Source organism: Gambusia affinis, linkage group LG18, assembly GCF_019740435.1.
Source record: "Gambusia affinis linkage group LG18, SWU_Gaff_1.0, whole genome shotgun sequence".
Taxonomy (NCBI): Eukaryota; Metazoa; Chordata; class Actinopteri; order Cyprinodontiformes; family Poeciliidae; genus Gambusia; species Gambusia affinis.
In genome coordinates this window covers 19,803,352-19,823,260 of record NC_057885.1, presented here as the reverse complement: position 1 = coordinate 19,823,260, position 19,909 = coordinate 19,803,352, and the positions used below count along the sequence as shown (strand labels likewise).

Genomic DNA, 19,909 nt, shown 5'->3' with positions numbered 1-19,909 from the left:
AAATGACTCGGAGAAAGTTGATATTTGATTGATTTGTTGCCAATTTGATAACAAAAGCTGAAATATGACATCTAGACACACAGGTTGACTTTTGAGTGATGAATTCAGAGCAAAAGTTTGTATCTTCATCTACATTTATGTGCTCTGCTGCAAGTCAACCATAAAAAATGCAGAAGTTAATGGAAAGAGGCAAAATAGAAGAAAGAGGAGACAGTGGGTCAGCTCAAGTTCAAATGGCTTTCGGCTGGAAAAGAAAATGGAATAAAAAGGAGAAGGCTGCTACGAGTCGAGTCTCTGGAAAAATAGAGGACAATGGATGGTTTTTGTGTCGCCTTTGTCACTGTGGCATTTTGCAGAACAGAGGGAGCCATCTGCGGGGTTTTGTCTCCTCCCCGTTCGCTCAATTTGTGGAATTGATCCACTTTATAAAACCGGGGAAAACACAAAAAAGGTCAGCCTGAGTCAGGGTTCCTGCTCAGGCCGCAAACGCTGAGGATGAAGAGAGAGCAGAGGTCAGAGGAGGGGAGATGAAGACACGGCCGCTGATTGCAAAGAGAAATAGCAGATAAAACCCCGGAGAAACTTGCTGAATAAAACAGAGGGAGATGGAAATGTGAGGCTTCTGGAAAATTAAAGAGAGGAGGCTTTGAGGTTGTGAGCAGCTGAGAGTTTGCTGGAGGTAGAAAAGTGAATAAAGGAGGGAGGCAGAGCGATAAATGAACAGAGGGAGAAAGTTAGAGAGGAGCTCTTGTGTTTTCTGATCTACTGAGTCTAATAAGGCCGTGTTGTTGTCAGACCAGTCTGGAGCGGCTACTCCCATTCCCAGTTGCCCGACTCATCTTCTCGTTCCTGCTCACTCGGCTGCTTTGTTCCTCGCCCACACTTTATCTGCTGAGGGGAACAAGAAACATGGCTGCTTGATTTGTGGGGAGGGAGGGAGTTCAGGAGGGTTTCTTCTCAAAATGTAGGGAATTTTCCCTGCACGCGAAAAGGACTGTTTTTCTCTTTTTTTGGGTGGTGCAGGAAGTTTTCCAGGTTAGCGATTAGCTCGCTAACATTTTACCTGTGCAGTGATTGCTACTGACATGCCGGGGGATGTATGGGATGTGTTTGCTTGCGTTTGGCCTGTGGACTTTGTTGGTGTGATCTTCAGCAGCATATTGAGCTGAGAGCCGGGTGTTTGCTTGCTGTGGCAGGCGGTGGGGTTGGTGGAGACGGAGGACAAACAGCGAAGCTGCCAGTATCATCCCAGCTCCATGCTGGTCCCCACAGCCTCAGCTTCATAAGCTGACAGGGGGAACAGTGTGTTTCTGTTCTCTCTGTGCTTTTTTACCTTCTCCTGACATTTGTTCTGTCACTGGCAGTGGCACCAAACACATCAACCCCTCTACCTGCAGCCATTGCACACATTCCCCACGTATCCATCTGGGGAGTTTTCCTAATGTACGTTTGTTTTATTTGCTCCATGGTGTATTTGATTAAAGGGTGAGTGTTGGTTGTGTGCTTTACGCCACGCCGCTTACCTTTTTGCTGCAAGGCAACAGCGCTGCCAGGTGCCTGATTTATTACATTTATTAAAACCAAAACAAATTATTAGGATCAGACTGAATGAAAGGAAATTTATAAAATGCAATAATGTAAAATAAAAAGAACAAAAAGTGAATAAAGGCAGAGGAGAAGCTAAGTGATCCTGATGGAATCTACTACCTCCCTGTCTTTTGTTACCTAGCAACAATCTGTTGAGTAACTATTGGTTACTTAGCAACAATCTGTTGAGTAACTGGCGCAGCAGCAGTTTAAGGTTTTGCCTCACAGCTGTTGGAAAAATAAAAAACGTCGTGGAGAGGCAACTGGATACAACAGGAACGGTCACAGTTCCAGTTTGGCAATATTTCAGATATTTAAAACAAAAATGAACCTAATCAATAATTACTGATATCGACTGCTTGTATCGCGGTTTGTTTTTTCAGCCACCTACAACATTTAGTAGTCCGGCTACCAAACATGTAAGACTTTGTGACTTACAGTTTTTAAAAATGAATTTCAGACATTTTAATGCCTTAATTTAAGATACATTAAGTTTAAGTTTAAGCCTCTTCCAACTTTCCTTTTTTAAATCCTTTATTGTTATGAAATAATTTTCATTCATGCACTAATTGATCTTCTCTCATTGGTTGGTTCCTTACAAAGAATTCACACTAGAAGTCAACAACTTCCCAGCCTCCCAGTGGGAACCAGTGATTCCCAGTAGGACCATTGCTCCGGCGCATGGACACACACAGAGGCCTGATATGGGATCCGTCTGGCCTTTGGCTGGATCCAGTGTGCTCTAATGAATGCCTCAGCCTCTTTTGGTGGCCAGGTCTGCTGCTGTGCATCTCATCACGTCCCATTCATCACCGCTCGGCTGTCTGCCCCCCCCCGAATCACAGCAACTGACCCCTGACCTCCCATTGATTCCCACATATAAACAGGCTCCTCTCTTCTGAGACAGAGAGCTGCTCCGTTAGCCTCCGTTAGCACCGCAGTTTCTGTGTTTTCTCTGATTCAGCTTCTCACGTTGCATTTATTTATTTGTTTTTTTGTCTCTGCTGACCATCGCTACACAAATCAATTTATGACAGTGAGGAACTGTGGCCTGTTTTCTCAAAACCAGATCTGGAGCATCACGAGAAATCTTTTATGTATAAATCAAATGCTTTTGAGGTTTCTCTTCTGAATATTCAAAAGGCAACATTTTCACGGACTCTTGCGGTTTCAGTTTGGACTCAAGAAAGATAAATATTTACAGTTTCAAGATAAATCTTTTTATTCAGACGTGTGTTTGGCCATGAGACGGAAACTCTAGGGACGAGAACGCTTCTTTAAATGCCCGAAAGTTTCACATCACATAAAAAGCAAAACAGGCACATTTTCATTAGCTTTACAAACCAAGATTAGTTGCTTGTGAATAGAAATAAAGCAAAATCAGATTAGGTTTTACAGTGAAAAATGAGAGCGTGTAGTTAAAAGCGCAGAGTGGATAAAGTGCCTCAATTGTATTGAGGTGTCTGACTGAAGAGATTTCTCTAAATGCCTGAATAAAAATAAATTAAATAATTAATTTCCTGACTCAGAAAGACGTTTTCTTAAAAGATGGGCTTTGGACTTTCTGGCCGGGTCACTTTGACTGTGCTGCCACTTCTTGGTGCAACAAAGTAAATTAATTAGGGTCGTCCTGAAGCCAGCCAAATGTCGTGGTTCTGAGCACTTCCATAAATTACTGCTGCTTCACAATATAGAAACTCTTATGCTAACTTAAAATGCCGCCCGCTTTTAAAATTGACATAATTGTAGCCGTGCTTTTCTTCCTCTTCCAAATTAAAAACCTTATTACGGGAAAGAGCAGATTCTTGTCCAGCTCAGCTTTGCAGTGGAAGAAAGTTTCAAATTTGATAAAACAACCTTCAGTGTAAATTGAGCTTAAAAAGGTTCTTGCAAAACTATAAATTTAATTTAGCTGCACAACCACCAAAGCAAACAAAATCCTCCTAAGCTTTAAAATATTATAAGTTACGGATGTAACTTTTGAGTATTCTGTGTAATTCTGTTCTTTCTATATATTCTGCTCTTCTTTTTCCAAATTAATTTCTTTTTGAATCTCTACTTCTTAAAGTTTTCTCTTTTTCCTCTCATAGTTTTGGTTTTATTGTGTCTTTTGTCGTGTAAAGTTTCATCTCATCTGTACTGTCAAAATATATTATGCTTCGTTTCATTTAGTTCAGGACAGTTCAGTTCATTTCAGTTCAATTCACTTTTATTCAGTTGAATTATATTAACTTTGGTTCAGTTTATTTCAATTCAGTACCATTTTATTTAATTACGTTCAGTAAATGCAGTTCAGTTCAGTTTGGTCAGTTTAGTTTACTTTTGTTCAGTTAAATTTAAGAATGTTATAATCATGAGAAACAATTAGAACACTGATAAATCAAAACAATGACAGTTTGGGCTTTTGTGATAAAATAAAGCTGCTTAAATTAATTTTTATTTTTAACATGAATCCATGTGTTTCATCTGGAGATTATAGGTACAGTTTTGTAAAGCTTATTTTCTCTTATTTTGAGACTTTCTTCTTTTGGATTACGGAAGAACGTTTCTAAAACACAGAGCCTCTAGTGGTTGGAGGAATAACTGCACGTAGAGTCAAAAATACCAATAACACTTACAGGGACGCACAATGTTTTTTTTAAGCAAACTAATTAGTTTTTTTACTTATTAACCTGCCGTGTAAATGTTTTTTTTATTTTATTTTTTTATGGTTAGCATTGGTGAACAGTCACCAGTCTCTGTGGTGAGTTACTAAAAAGTTGAGTGGGGAACGATACCTGATCACCAAAAGGTCTACCAAAAATTTATATAAATTATTTTAGTTTTCTTTACAAGTTGGAGCAAAACTGACGTGTTCTTTATTATCACCTCCGGCACGAAAGAAAGAAGCTTCTGCTTGGGCTAGCTCATTCCCGCTCTGCTAGCTGCAGATGTCACGGTCCGTTAAACCTGCTTCATAAACGAACTGTAGTTATGGGCCGAGTTGAATCGGGCCATCTGTAGGCGCCTTGTTGCTAAAAAATGATTAACTGGAAATAATCTTTAACATATTCCCACCATTAAACCGCTGCAATAATCTCACTCCTCTGTAACCTTTCTGTTAATTGGAGCACTCAGACGTAAGGCCGCGGTGTGTTTACACACACATGACAGTTCCTGGTTTGCTGGGAGCAAATTCTCCCTCTTATTACAGTGTGGATAGCACATGTAAAAGGTCAGTTATTATCTCCACCTCCCTCAGCGGCGTATGGAGACTAATGAAAATAGAAATGGGGTCAAAACCTGGACAGGCGGATATGTAAGAAATGAAAATGCTGCTTAATAAATAACCAATTTTGGAAATAAAACGGCTAGAATGTCCTCCTTCCTATGAGGAGATGATATCTCTGCCTGTTTAAGCCTCAGTTTCGGTGAAATCACTGCCACCAGAACCATTAGCAGCAGAACAAGGTCCAAATCGCCTCACAAACGGGAAGAAGTGAGAGGGCGGCGCCTCAGTGGGCAGCGCTGGGTGGGCCAATAAACTGAAACACTCAACACAAGTTCAGGCCTAATCGTCTCTTTGTCTCCGTTCTGCTTGAGAGGATCAGCAGTCGGGTTAAGCTCCTCTGGGTGCCAACCCTCCGCTCCTCTCTGCCATCTTGCTTTGTTTTCATTGCTTCCTTTTTCATTCACAGAGCAGAGCTGTTTTCGTCCCGCAGCTTTGCTGGGTTATTCAAGTTTCTTCACCTTTTGAAACTCTCTACCCAGTTACTCACTGCTTTCAGATGTGCATTTTGTAAGAATTGTCAGGTTCCACATCCTTTTGTGTGGTTTAAGTTGTAGAAATGTGGAAACATTTGGAAACTTTACTAAACATAACATTCTTTTTAATTTGGGATCTATATTTTTTGACTCACCGATACGGAAAAATAAAATATATAAATTTTGTGTCAAAATTGAAAATGCGGGTAAGATTTGTAAACTCATAATCTTACCTGTTTTGACTGAAGCCTCAGTTTTCTCTAAAGTAAAGTAATGACTCGCAGAGCATGATTCTGCCACTACCATGCTTTGCTGCTGTGTTGTTTTAGTGACATCCAGAACATTTTCTGTACCAGACAAACCTTATGGACTGCAGCCCAAAAATCAAGCTTGTTTTCATCAAACACTTTCTACCTCGTAGTTTAGGAACCAGACCTGGATGTTGTCTTTTGAAGAAAACGATTCTGTTTTGCATCCTTGTAGCCAGGACTTTGGGCATCTCTGCTGACCTTATTCAGACTGATCTTTTGATTCATTTTTGCAATATTTCCATGTCCTGTAATGTCGCTGTTGTCCCATATATTATTTTAATTCATTACAGAATGACAATGTTGAGGATTGTGTTGGCATCCTTCTCCTTACTGATACCTTTGTAAAGTTTCAACCCTTGAAAAAGGATTGGTTGGTCATAGATTTTTTAGTTTAGAACTAACTGAAACTGGATAAAATGAAAAGTATTTATTTAAGGGTGTGCACATTCATGAAGCCAGGTCAGTGCAACTTTTTTGTTTTTTATTCTTATACCGTAGTAAATTTGTAATTTTATAGGATAAATGTCACTTTATTTTGTATGAAATGATTTATCAAAGTCTTGTTTGCATGTTCAGTTTGCCAAACTCGCAAAATTTGAATCGGAAAAAAACCGCAGCACCTTAAAAATCCAATTACTCGGGGCGTGCTCCGGTTGCGTAGAGGTTAGCGCGCCCCACGTTTGGAGGCCTTCAGTCCTCGATGCGGCCGTCGCGGGTTCGATTCCCGGACCCGACGACATTTGCCGCATGTCTTCCCCCCTCTCCTGTCAGCCTACTATGAAAAAGGGACACTAGAGCCCACAAAAAGGACCCCCTGGTGGGAAAAAAAAAAATAAAAAAAATCCAAATACTCAAGTTGTTAACATTAAAAGTTGATCTAATGTCCCCCTGAATGTTGCCGTGAACTTTCGGCAAACATTAGCAGACAACGTTCGCAAAAATCAAACATCATTAAAAGTTGTCTGCGGATGTTTACTGATGTTTAATTTTAACGTTCGGCTTAATACAGGTCGTCAAAATGACCTATATTAATGACAAAGAGACTACTAAGGTAAAAGTAATGATAAAAAACTATTTATTCTACTATACTCATATGTAGAAGGGATTACCAGTAAAACTTTCATAGCATAAATGAGAGTCTGTACTCTCCGCCTTCCAAAGCATCCGTTGATGCTTGTGTGGAAGTTTTGACCATCTGCTGATAATCAGTCATACAATGTCTGGGATTTGCTGGAGCTTTGCATGAAAAAAAGAAAAAGTGCTGCAGTCCCGTTCTACCAATTGTCCCTTCGGTTGTGCTGTGATGTTTGCCTGCAGACAACAGCTCAGGTTCTCCCTGCGGAGCTGATTAGTTTCATTTTTTTTTTTTTTTTAAAGTATGTGCTTTCAAACTATAAATGTTTGAATCTGCTCTGGGAGGATTTCATAAAAATAAAAAAAAGAAAGAAAGAGAGAGAGAGAGAGAAGCATAAGACTGCAAACCTGACCGTTTTCCTGACTGCGGGCGCTACATGCTAAACGTGGGTTCAGGTAGAAACACGACAACGCCAGAGGCAGGAAGAGAGAGAGGGAAGAAATGAGGAGAAGAGGGATGGAGCTTGTAGCCCCCCGAGGGCTTTAGTCCTATCTGTCAGTGTGGCACAGCCAGCCATTCGCCCTGTAAGTGATCCTTGGACACAAAGTGCACAGGTCAACCATGACAGCCCACTCAGTGTGTGTGTGTGTGTGTGTGTGCGTGCGCGCATGTCTTATCCGGCTGTGGGAGGCGACACGAGCGCATCTGCATTCTGCCCCCCGCCGCGCCGCCGCCTGTCAGTTCGCAGGATGCAGAGATGCTCGTGTGTTGCAGGTGTGTGTACGGCGGCGGTCGCTCGCTAATGAAATGACACGGAGGTAGGCGACGTGGGCAAAGGGCATCGGAGGGCCGGAGATGCGCTGGAGCAATATGTTGCCAAGGCAACAGTCAATGAGACCTCGGCCACGTGAGGCGGAGGGAGGGAGAACGAGATGGAGGAAGGAGTCAACGTGAAGCAGTTGCCATAGAGACTCTCCCCTGCAGCTGCCTGCAAATTTCTTTCCCCGTCAGAGGGATTGTTGTGTTTAATTTTAAAGGGTCGTGCAAAAGTTTTAGACCTCTGCTGATCTATTTGCACGTTGCTTCTGGAGAGCAGGATGTGGTTTGTAATCTTCTGACAGGTTTTGGGTAGTTAGTTCACCAGGTTTTCACTGATTCTCTGTCCGGTTTTCAAACATTATTGCTGTACTTCCTGGACTTTTTCACCCTTATTTACCTTCAATCCCCACTTGGTTAATGCTGCGGTTAGTAACTTTTACAAAAATGTGCTTTTTTTTTTTTTTTTGCATATTTGGTAAAACTGTCACCCTGTCATGACATTACAGTTTGAGATAGATGGAGAAAAGATCGATCTCCTTCTTCCTGAGCTGCTACGACCATCTGAAGAAAAGCACCACTTCCTGTCAGAAACAACCAATCAGAGCCAGGAAGAAGGTCTTAACGCTGTCAATCATCCTGATGTACTTGCTGCTAAATGTGCAATAGTTGAAGAAGCAACTTACTATTACAGAAAAACTGCTTAGCCACTCTCACCAGTGGGCATGCTAAGTAGCCTTAGCATTAGCTTTCATTTTAATAATAATTTATAAATATATATTTTATAAAAGTTACATTCTGCAGGTTTAAGTTCTAAATTTACCCAAATGTCCAGGCAGTTTGATTCAGCTTTGAACATCAGTTTTAAAATCTTACAAAAGGTAAAGTTTATAATACATTTACACCTAAGAGTGATGTAAACAAATGTTACATTAATAATCTAGACCTTTCTGTCGCTCCATGTTTAAGGTTATTGTCCTGCTGGAAGGTGAACCTCCAGCTCAGTCCCAACTGTTGGTGGAATCTACTAACTCACTCTTTGGTTACCTAGCAACAACTTGTTGAGTAGCTTGTGGTTACCTAGCAACAACTTGTTATGTAACTGGCGCAGCAGCAGTTTAAGGTTTGACCTCATTACTGCTTAAAAATAAACAAAAGCGCTGTGGAGCGAAAGCTGTGGATAAAGCAGGAAATGTCACATCACCACTTTATCAGTGCTTCAGATATTCAAAACAAAAAACTAATCAATAATTATCAGTATTGACCAATATAAAACATTTACATCATGATAAGTTTTTCAGCCATGTCGTCCAGTCCAATGTACATGGTGATAAAGTGACAAAATGTGGTAAAGTTCAAAGGTTGTGACTTTTAAATAATTTCTGGTTTAAAGGTTTCATTATTTAAGGGATGAAGGGAGATTTTCTTTAAAAAACCCCAAAAAAACCCAAATAACTTAAAAGATTAAGTTATTTAAAAGATTAACCTCATTTGAGGTTAAAAATAACCGATTTAGGAGTGATTTAAGAGTTTTGCATCTTTAACGCCAGAGCTTATCATTACTTTGAAGCATTTAATCCATATTTCAGCAGCTACCCTGCACAAAAAGGAGGGTTTCAAAGGGGTTCAGAGCGTCTCTATCTCTCTTCCGTTCGGTAACAGATGCAGTAATGGTTATTTATGTGGTTGATCTGCTCCACTGCTCCCTCATAACCCCCAGGCCTGCAGACAAACACACACACTCTTAGCACATGCTCGTACTGAAGCCATCCGGGGCTGTCACCGTGCCACAGTTCGGAGTCTCGTGTGCCATATGCTTCCGTCGGCTCCTGGCAGGAAGGAGCGTCCCGCGGTCAGCTGGGAGAACCGGTTCAAAGGCCAACGAGGGCCCATCAGGGACAGTCCTGCACGCAAACACACAGAGCTGCAGGAGTTGGCTCCGGCTGAAAACTCCCTTCACCGCTAACTGGGTTCTGTCTGAAGAACCCAGTTACCCAGTTAGCTGCACATAGGTTTGATGATAGAAGCCAAAAATCATTGTAGCAGTTGAGAAACTATTAAACTTTACCAGCATAAACAGATTCTATGTTCACACTGCAGCTTGAAGTGACCCAAATATTTTTATTAAAGATTTTTTTTCTGCTTGGTTGTTGTGAACTGTAAACAACCTGAAAGTGTCCCGCATGCAAAGCAGAGGGCGCATTAACGTCACACAGAGAGAGAGAGAGAGAGAGAGAGAGAGAGTGCTCAGTGTTTTGTCAACCAGCATGAAAAAGAAGAAGAAGAAGAAGTGGTCAGTGTTTGCAGATGTAAACATGGATGCTAACGGTGGAGCATATTTTATGATGTTAACGTTTTGAAGAGCCAGCACTTTAACAACTTAATCCTCATTATCTTTCGCCATGGTTGTTGTTTTTCTTCCAGCTTGTGCGTTTCAATAGTGACGTTTGTCGAATAACATTGACGGTCAGGTGGATATCTGAAAAGATCGGTTACGTATCGGATACCCAAGTGGCCTGGGTGGCATTGTCACAGAAAGATCAGATGCAGGTCGCATTAAGGCAAAAAACATTCTTTGTCTTCACTTTGAAGAATCTTTATCTCGAATTTTCAGAGGCAGGTATGTATCTCAAATTAAGATGTATTCAGCTTCAATAAAATGATTACACTTCAATCAGGGAAAACCCAGATAATAATAAATGTAATCAAGGGATATATATTAGGATTGATTAGATTAATGTCTGGTATGAGTTGAAGAAAATAGACATTTTTGCTGCTTTTTAGGTTTTTTTTTTTTTTTTTTTTTTTTTTTTTTTTTTTTAACTGTGTTTCGTTTATATCAAACTCATTTTCATTTTGGGCCATGTCAAGATCAATAAAACAAATTGGTAAAATATTAATAAATAGCTCTGGTTTATAAGCATTCATGTGTTGAAGATTCAGGATGCCGTCGGTGTGGTAATAGATGTCCAGATGTGGTTTGTTCAAACTAACTATATGTATCATCATCAGAAAAGTTTTATCTCATTTCCATTTTTCCAAGGTAGCTGTCTTGATGTAGATGTGAAGATTTATACAAAAAGATGAATTAAATGTATGAGGAAAACTCGATTAATGGCATTTCTATCAAGGGAATCTTTAATGAAGTGACATGCTTTACTTTAAATGAAGATAATCAATCATTCCTCTTAATTCTGGTCTTCCAGGATTTGACCTGACATTTATATGTGAGACATTTATAATATCGCTTCATGTTTTACCCCAAAGCTAGAACCACTAACGAGCAGTGCTGGTGTAAAACTGATAGTGTCAAAAAAAAAAAAAAAAAAGATGTCCTCTGAAGATTCCCTACAGGGAAACAGAGCTGTGAAAAGTTTGACACGTCTGTTTCTGCAGCTGAGGGCGAGTTGCACTTTGCTTTAATGTGAGTTTCAAGCTCTAAGCTGCGAAATAAGGAACGTTTATTTGACACTGGACGTGTCAACTTCTCTCTTGATTGCTTACTAAATGTAGTAATAATGTTGAATTTTTATGGACAATTTTTAATGTTTCTTCTTTGTTTTGTATCCTTTTGGATTTTGGATTTCTTACCTGGGACTTTTATGGCAAGGAGAAATGAAAAGATCATTTTTTTAATCTTATCTGGAAGTTTATTTCTTTAAAATTCTGTTTTTCAATAAAAAAAAAAAACTAATCAAACCAAGTTGATTTTTTATTTTTTTTTTAAACTTCAAGACTTACTTGAAGTTTATATATGCAGCTGTTTCTTCTCCAGTGTTGGAAACTACTTTGCTATCAATCTTAAAGCATTAAGCTGATGATCCAGGCAATCTTTGGGGGTTTTGAAGATGCCTATATATTTCAGTATTTTTGCAACATGCTTGCATTGCTGTATATAATATAAAATATTATATACAGCATTTTGTATATAATATACAAAACATGCTTGCATTGCTGTATATAATACAAAATAATAGCAGGTTTTTATCAGAAATGGCCTTAATTACTCCATTTTGTTTTTGTTTTTAATGTACTGTACATTCAGTACAGCCTTACTGAAGTTTGTTGAGGTTTGAAGACATTCTTTTTTTCACAGATCTCTTCAGGTCAAAACACAAATAGTCTGGACTTTGACTGGTCCATTACAAAACATTGATCTTTTCCAGATCTTTTTCTTTCATAACAAGTGTGTGGTCCAGTTTAAGTCAAGATTTCATAGCATACAGAAGACCTCACTGCAGAACAAGCCCAAATCATCACTTTTCCACCACCATTCTTGACAGTTTGTATAAGGAGTGTTTATTAAGAAGCAACTTTGTGAGTCTTAGTCTTGCTGCCTTGTTTTTTTAATCAACAGAGGAGACTTTTGATGTGTATTAAAGAGGCTTTGCTCACCTTTACATAAGCCTATGTGAGAATATTCCAACAAAAACTCTGACTTATTTGAATGAAGAATGATTTATTTCAAACAAGCTCATGTTGGTATCTGTTTCAGTTCAACCAAGAGTCAACTTGTAGACAGTATCCTTGAAGAAACACATGAACACAGGCGTACATACACATTTCTCCCATATTCTGCGTCATTACCTTTAAACATACAGCTCCAGTTCTGCATCAGCGGTTTCCTCTGCAGACTTTAGTCTGTAGCTTCGACTGCCTTTAAGAGCTGTCAGACATCCATGCTTTGCCATCTTGGTCACTCTTAGCTTTAGGCTCTGTCTTAGATATATTTGCACCTGAGGCCTTTAGATTTAATGTGCTTCTGGCAACCCTGAAAATAGGCCATAGTTGTTTAGTTTTTCTTTATCTGTGCTGTCACAATTTTTAATGTTAACTGAATCCTGTGGAGTCTGAGACGCAGCCGTGAACACGGTCTTACAGCCAGAGCTGGGTAATAACTGTAATATATATATATTACTTTTAGGAGTTTTTTTTTACTATGCTGTACTGTTTACTTTTACTTAAGTAACATTTCTGTAGTTTCTTCCCACTGAATGAAAAACAAACATGTTTTAACCAAAATTCTCCAGAAACAGACTCACGCCTGCGTTTTTTGTTAAAGTTTCATAAGTTTTTTATTGAAAGATTTATTGATTTTGTTACTTATTTGAATTATTGTCAATTTTGTCCTGAAAATACTGAAATTTTCAGTTTAATATATATATATCTAAGTTTAAAGATGTAAAAGAACCAAAATATTCAGTTTTTTTCCTGTCAGTGTTTAATACAGTAGACACAAAATAATATTAATTTGTAATGTTATTTTTATTCAGATATGAAAAACAAATTGAATGCTTATTAATTAATTGTTAAGATAAATTAATAAACTTTAAGCACACTTCTTTGTAGAAAACTCCTTTTGTTTTTCTAGAGCTTTTCTAACGTGCTGATCATTTTCATTAGCAACAGCTGGTTGCTTCTTTTCATTTTAAATTCTTTCCCATCTTTAGGGTGTACTTAGTTCTCCCCGTGGGTTTGTTGACAACATTTCTCTTTCATTACTGTCAGTCAAGACTTTTCAGCAAATGTTTTTCTGCAGGCGTTGTGACATTAAAAGGTGCTCCAAGTACATTAAAGATCCATTTTCTAGCACCGACATCCAGTAGGAGGAAAGATTCATTTGTTCGTTCACCTGAACGATTTGCTGCTAATTTATTACAGCCCAACATGTTTGATCAAACAGGAAGTATAAACATATTTATTGACTTCTTCAGGCGCTCCAATCCTTACCCTGGGTGTGTTTTGTGTGCGCAGATATCCGCGATCGCAGGAAGAAGCCCGTCATGCTGTTCATTCACGGCGGCTCGTACATGGAGGGCACCGGGAACATGTTTGACGCCAGCGTCCTCGCCGCCTACGGCAACGTGATCGTGGTGACCATGAACTACCGACTGGGCGTGCTCGGTGAGTGATCCGTCAAACCCCCTCCGGGCGTTCCGGTTCATAACAATCCACACACATCAACACGTTTGTTCGCTTATTTGCTCTCTGTTTGCTCATCAGTTATGTATGAGAACGCAGCAGACGGTCTCTCACAGCAGACCAAACATCTTTCATCTGCATTGATTACGCTGATGACGGATGACTTTAATAAAAATGCATCAGTTTAATGACAGCCAGTGGAGACATTGATCATAACTGCTCATTCTATCAGCAGCTGAATATTTCTTTCTAAAGGCTCTGGGTGTGTAATTAAATAAGTTTGTTGAAGATTTATTTCAACTCTTTCTTTTCAAAGGAATGGGATTCCTCTCGCATTTCTAATTAGCTTTTAAAATCCTTCCAAATGTCTTTCAGAACCTTTGATTAGGACCTTTTAAAGGGGCGGTGTTATGTAAAATTGACATGTTTTAATGTTATATCAAAAACAAACCTGTATTGTTGCCGTGATTCTTTAATTCAGCTTTGAGAAATCATTTAATCTCCATCACAGCTGTGCAAAAAGCAGCACTCCCCAGTGACTCCCCCACTCGGCTCCTTCAGACTAGCCAGCAGCAATTAGCAAACACCTGGTGAAACCGAGCTTCTACTGAGCTCATCATAGGAGCTACTTCTCAATTAAATGCTTGCAAAAAACTTTGTTATAGGGTCAATAGAGGAGCCATGTTGTGACGACTTCCTGAAGGCGGAGCTTCAGAGAGAGAGTAGTTTTTAAAGAGACAGAGACCCAATTTCAAGGCGATAAATTAAGAAGTAAAACCTCAGTTTTTACAACAACTGAGGTTAACCTAGTCACTTGATTATGCTATAAAATGGTGCCTGGAAAACACATAATTATAATTATTATAATCATATATATATACATATTTATCATAATATAATTAGTCTGGGAATAAAGAAAATGTTGCTTGGTTTTGAATTTTAGATACACAAGACAAAACTCAGTCACTTTTAATGCAAGCGTTAGCTTCTGTCGGTAACAATGTTGCTGCTGGTTCAGTTCTAACTCACTAAATATTTAACCTTTAGTGGTAGTCTCATGTTATGACCTTTCAGCTTTAATTCGATAAGGTTCACTAGCTGACATTTGTTTAATACGACCATGCGCTGTAAGGGCAAATATTCCTGACCTTAAATACACTCTGGCCTCCGCTGCTATCTTCTATGAAGTGGCTTTAATTTTGATATCTATGAAGCAGCTGCATTATCTGCTTCATGGTGCTGGTCACAGAAATTGCTTCATGAGCTGGAATGTAAAGCGGGTCAACGGGATGTGAATCAGACGCAGAAATGCATCTTGGAAATAATTTTAACATCACCAGTCCCTAAATAGCTGTAAATGTCTCTCTAAAAAGAGCAAGGATGTTAAAAAGAAAGCAGGGAATACCCCCGGAGAGTCGTTTAGGACTCGGTTTTGTTGTTCTTGACGTAGAGAGAGGAAAACTGATGGATTGGGGACGTGTGTTGAGGGAGGCTTTACGGGCCAAACGCTGCAAACAACAACCTGCCTGCTCTGCTCAAAAGGCGAGGAGATTTGTCTAGCAGCTCCTCCGTGAGCTCGTCATCTTTTCGCTGGAAGTACTCGCCTTGAATTTGTTGCTCACCGCAGTCTGTCTCGCTCCATTGAGATGAAGTAATTTAGCTGTGAGAGGAGGAACATGCCTCTGAGGAGGCAGGTGTGAAGCAAAAGAAACTAAGTGCATTAGATATTTCATTAACTGTAAAGAGAGTGGGCTCCTGGAAGCTGTTTCCAGAAAAAAACAGAGAGGGGAGAAGAAAGAAGCTGCCAGTCTCTGATTTGTTTGGTGCTGCTCTTAAAGAACATTACATTGTTTTTGCAGCACTTACCCTGCTTTTATAGTTGTGGCACATTTTCATTTGCATGTAATTATGCAAAGTGTTTGGTTTACAATCCTTCTTTATAAAATCCTTTTTTTAATGAAAATGCCATGTGTGGTGTGATTATCAGCTGGGATCCAGAGCGCAGGAGTCCAGATGTTGAGATGATGACAGCGTCAGAGTATCGACCCGTTTCTCAGTCCTATTCACTGAAAAACACATTCAGTTGTGTCTACTATATTCTACTCTTTAAGTGAAACAAATTTAGCGAGTTTTAGATTTTGAACCTAAATGTGTGAGTTTGCGAAAGACGAACTTAAAGCAGTAAGTTGTGTTAACTTTTTATTAATTTTGTCAAACCCCCAGGAGTTGAATGAACTAGAGTTTTCAGGTTAGCACTTAAAAAAGTGTCATGTTTTTGTATCCTGAGGTGGAAGTGTGTTACGTTGATCTCACTCTTGTGTTTTATTAAACCAAATGTTTATTTCAATGTCCTGTTCACACTAAACGCTTCAGAGCAGAATTTGTTGTGATGTTTAATAAAATTCATTGTTAGATCAGAAATTTTCTTCATACAATTTGAGTTTGAATTATTCTAAAGTAAAATAGTTTGTTATTTCTACATTGTGAGTAAAATAATAGAGAAATGTGCCTCTTCATTGAGGTGAGGGCAGATTTTTTTCTTGCATAATGTGAAATAATTATTTGGTAAAAATTGCAGCATTGAGTTAAAACTCACAAATTCCAGATTAATGAACTTAAAAAACGATGTTTAGACAACTTGACTCTTGTTGTTAAATTAACTTCATGAACTTTAATGTCTGAGTTAAAACCAAAACAATTTCTTGTCGACTTAAATTGCATTTTCAAGGCAGCAGGTGGACTTTCATTGTCAAGTTAAACCACTTTGAAATGTTTTACAGTGTTTGTGTTTGCTCTGGTTGTTCAAACTGATATTTCTTTTAGACAGACAAGACTGAGCAGAACCTGTTAACATACTTTTATTATTACCCGTTATAAATAATTCTATCTATTTTTAATTGATATGAAGGTTTTTGTTTGATACTGTTGTTGATTTTCCTCAACAGTCATGCAAAAAGATTTTCTTTTCTGCAGAATCTTCCAAAGTTTTGGGACACTCACATTTTGCTTGTTTATGTAAACAGATGCATATTGTTGTGAACGTTTGTCACATTTTACTCTTTCAAACCTCGGATGTTGCAGTTTTAGCTCTGTTGACTTTCAGTGGAGAAATTCGGACCGAGTCGGGCCAAAATTATTTGCGTGGTGGTCGGGCTCAGGCTTCTGCAGTGCGTTTAATAAGCCAACAATCCAGCATAGAGAAAGCCAAACAACATAAAGTTGTGTTAATCTACTTATTATAGTCTAAATCACATATGTCAGAGTCAAGGCCCGCGGGCCACATCCGGCCCGCGAGAAGATTTTTTACGGCCCCTGGGATGATCTTGATTTATTATTAGAACCGGCCCGCAGACCGCAGCAAGCCGGCACCCCGTCTGAAAAAAAATATCTTCCTTATTTGAACTGTAAGTAGTTCTTTAAATGTTCTGTGAGATGATGTACTTACCCATGTATCCATAACAACCGGAACTTTCAATATCCACCAAGTTATTGCCGAAATATACCGTCTATTAAACGAGTGCCCCCCGGATTAATTACACTCTCTGCAGCTGCAGCTGCGAAGTTACCGTATTAACCCGATACTTGCTGGAAAGTGCAACGTCTCCCCTTTCAGAAACCGTTGGAATTTTTCCACTTAGCGCTACGTGTGGCGGAATTACGGTACTGCAGATTTAGATGTGTCGCCGGCGACACGTCCGGTCTAGAAGGGTTATTAGCACAGCAGTGTCAGCATAACTGTAAAATTAACTTTCAGATACCCATCAAAAATGGCAAAAAGGAAGGTGGACACTGAGTTTAATATTTGTTTTCACTGCATATTACTTCTCCTTGATGAAAGTGTTGTTTTTGATTAATAGATTTTTGCACTTTATTTTATTGTATTTCAATCCAATTATATTTTAAAAATATTTCAGTTGTGTCTGTTGAAAATTAAAGATTACTGACAGAGCCATAAGAAAATATTACTTTATTTATCTGATCATATTGGAATATATTTGTTAGGTTTTCAGTAGGTTCAATTAGGTTCACTAGACTATATGCGTCATTTAAAAAAATTTCAATGAACATTCGATCAGTCCGGCCCTCGGCTTGTAGCTAAATTTTTTATTTGGCCCTCCGTCCATTTGACTTTGACACCCCTGGTCTAAATAGAGGAGTTGGCAGCTTTCCTTGAAGAGGAAGGAAAGAAAGAAACAAAGAAAGAAAGAAAGAAAGAAAGATGGAAAGATGCAGACGTTTATTAGAGTGTAACAAACGCAGCGTACCATAAATTCTCCTGCTTCACTCCTATCAATCACATATTCTAGATGATTTCTACTTGTCTTAATGTTTACAGGATGTTGAACAAAAGCGTACTCAAATTATGGTCTGAAAACCAAACTAGTAAAGTTGTAATTAAAATAATATGTCGGGTTTACTTTCTGCATCGTTGGAACAATGACAGTTGTTGGTTGACCTGCTCAACATAGAGAAACTTACTGAGCAGAAGGAGACCTGGAGTTGTTACTACATCAAAACGTACGGTGGTTTCAGTAAGAGACTGCTGTCTTTTTACTTCCAACATCCCTTTAATGCCTTCTGTTCCTTTGAAATTACTTCCCAAACCACAAGAATGAAATATTGTTGCATGAAGTCAGAAGACTGCACCATTCGTTTCAGGATTCTGTCGATGCTTTAATCCATTTGTGGCTGGCGCTAATTGCTCCTAAATGAGTTGATAAGAGAGATTTCATCTACAGAAATCTTTCTCTTTATGAGGTTTGATGTTTACAGTAATCCTAAAGAAAAAGAGGAATCTGAATGTTTGTGAAACATCTTCAAAAAAATAAAAAATAAATAAAATAAACCCCTAAAAACAGCATCCAGTTCCTCCATGTGCCTTCCTGAGAACATTCAGACTTCATGCAGAGATTCGAACTCACAACCGTTTTGCTGCAAGGCAGGAGTCCTACATTTCTCTGCATCTTATTTTGATGAGCAAATTTATGCAGTACGATCTGCTTGTGCAGCATGAATTGCTTCCCTTCCAGTCCTTCAACACGTTCTTTAAGTCAAGGAGAAAGCAAATTGAGAAATCGACTTTGTTATTTGCATGCAAAGACAGAGCCAGCTCTAACTTCCAAATACGAGAGCCATCCAGAGCAATTTGGCTCTGATTGGGAGAAATGTGAGTAATCTTTCACCCCCATGCATCCTGTATGTGATGGATTCCATTTTCCTTTGACAGAGACAGAGGAGTCAGTGTGAGGGGTTTGAAATGTGCGTTTTGTGTGTGTTGAGTTGGTTTTCTTTGAGCACGTGTGTCTGCGCGAACTCATGCATATCAATGTCCGCTCTGCAGATACGCCGTGTGACGGTTTCTGCTGTTTGCCGTTCTTGCCTCAGCTATCCGACATGCTGAGTTGGAAAGGCAGGGCAGGAACTATTGATACAGGCGTGAGAAAACTCTCACGGAGTAAACAGCGACTATTCAGTGTTTAGAGACAGACAGAAATCTAACCAAGTTGTGTTAAATAGTCGTGGCCATCGAGTGTCAGTCTTAAACTGAATACAATCGCTTTGTCTGTAAGGTTAATTAATTTAGAGATTTAATCTCACTGCAGATTTTCTATTGACTTTTGTCTTCAGTTTAGAGGGAATGATTAATTGGAAACCACAGCCAAACCTTGGCCACTCCAACTTGCCCCTTCAGAATAAAAGCTTCTCATTCCACAGATTTCTGCTCAACTCTTCCTCCTCTTTCACCTCCAAATATCCTTTTCTTCACTCTTCCCAGTGGGGGTTCAGGCTTGTCCTACTTACTTGAAAATCCGCCTTGATCTCCGTCCAGAAATCATCAGACCTTCCTCCTTTACCCTTCCCCTCTTACCTTTACTACTTTTACAAAGTAGTTAAACTGTTTGGAATCCAAAGTTTGCACAGCGTAGTGAAAAAACAAGTTGTCAAGGATTTTTAAATGCTTCTATCTGAATGGGATAACTGCATCACTTTTTTAAATACGGAAGATCTGAGTTTAATATTTGAATATTTTACCTAAATATTCAGGGTTGTTGCTGTCCTGGTGTTCAATAAGATAGTAAAGATATACTAACTATACTATCTTCTCCCTCTATCATCTAATAACAACACTCTATAAACACTTATATGCATTTTACTGGATGATGCAGACAAATTTTATGCAACTATCAACAATAAACACATGTGGAAATAGTTACCCTGCTGATTTGTTCACGTTGTGATCGTTGCATCGCTGACTGCAGCTGCTCAAACATGTCCTCCTCCAGTTCCCCTTTTTTTCTGTTTAATTGTATTTTTTGAAGGCGATGCAGCTTCATCACAGCTCTGCCTCCAAGCACAGCCTGGAGGCTTTCACAAACCTCTAAACCCGACTGGATCTTTAATCCTCACAAGCTGGAGACAGAGTTCACAATCACTGTTAGAGGTCGAATAAGCA

General features: G+C 39.1%; 1 protein-coding gene across 4 annotated transcripts in view; it reads left to right on the top strand.

Annotated features, from left to right (window-relative positions):
* Positions 1 to 19,909, top strand: part of nlgn2a (neuroligin 2a) — a 240,973-nt gene that overhangs the window by 150,897 nt on the left and 70,167 nt on the right. For all 4 annotated transcript variants that reach the window (XM_044097165.1, XM_044097166.1, XM_044097163.1 and 1 more), the window contains one exon: positions 13,288 to 13,437. In XM_044097165.1, the coding sequence (XP_043953100.1) occupies positions 13,288 to 13,437 (150 nt within the window). The remainder of the gene's footprint in view (positions 1 to 13,287; positions 13,438 to 19,909) is intronic.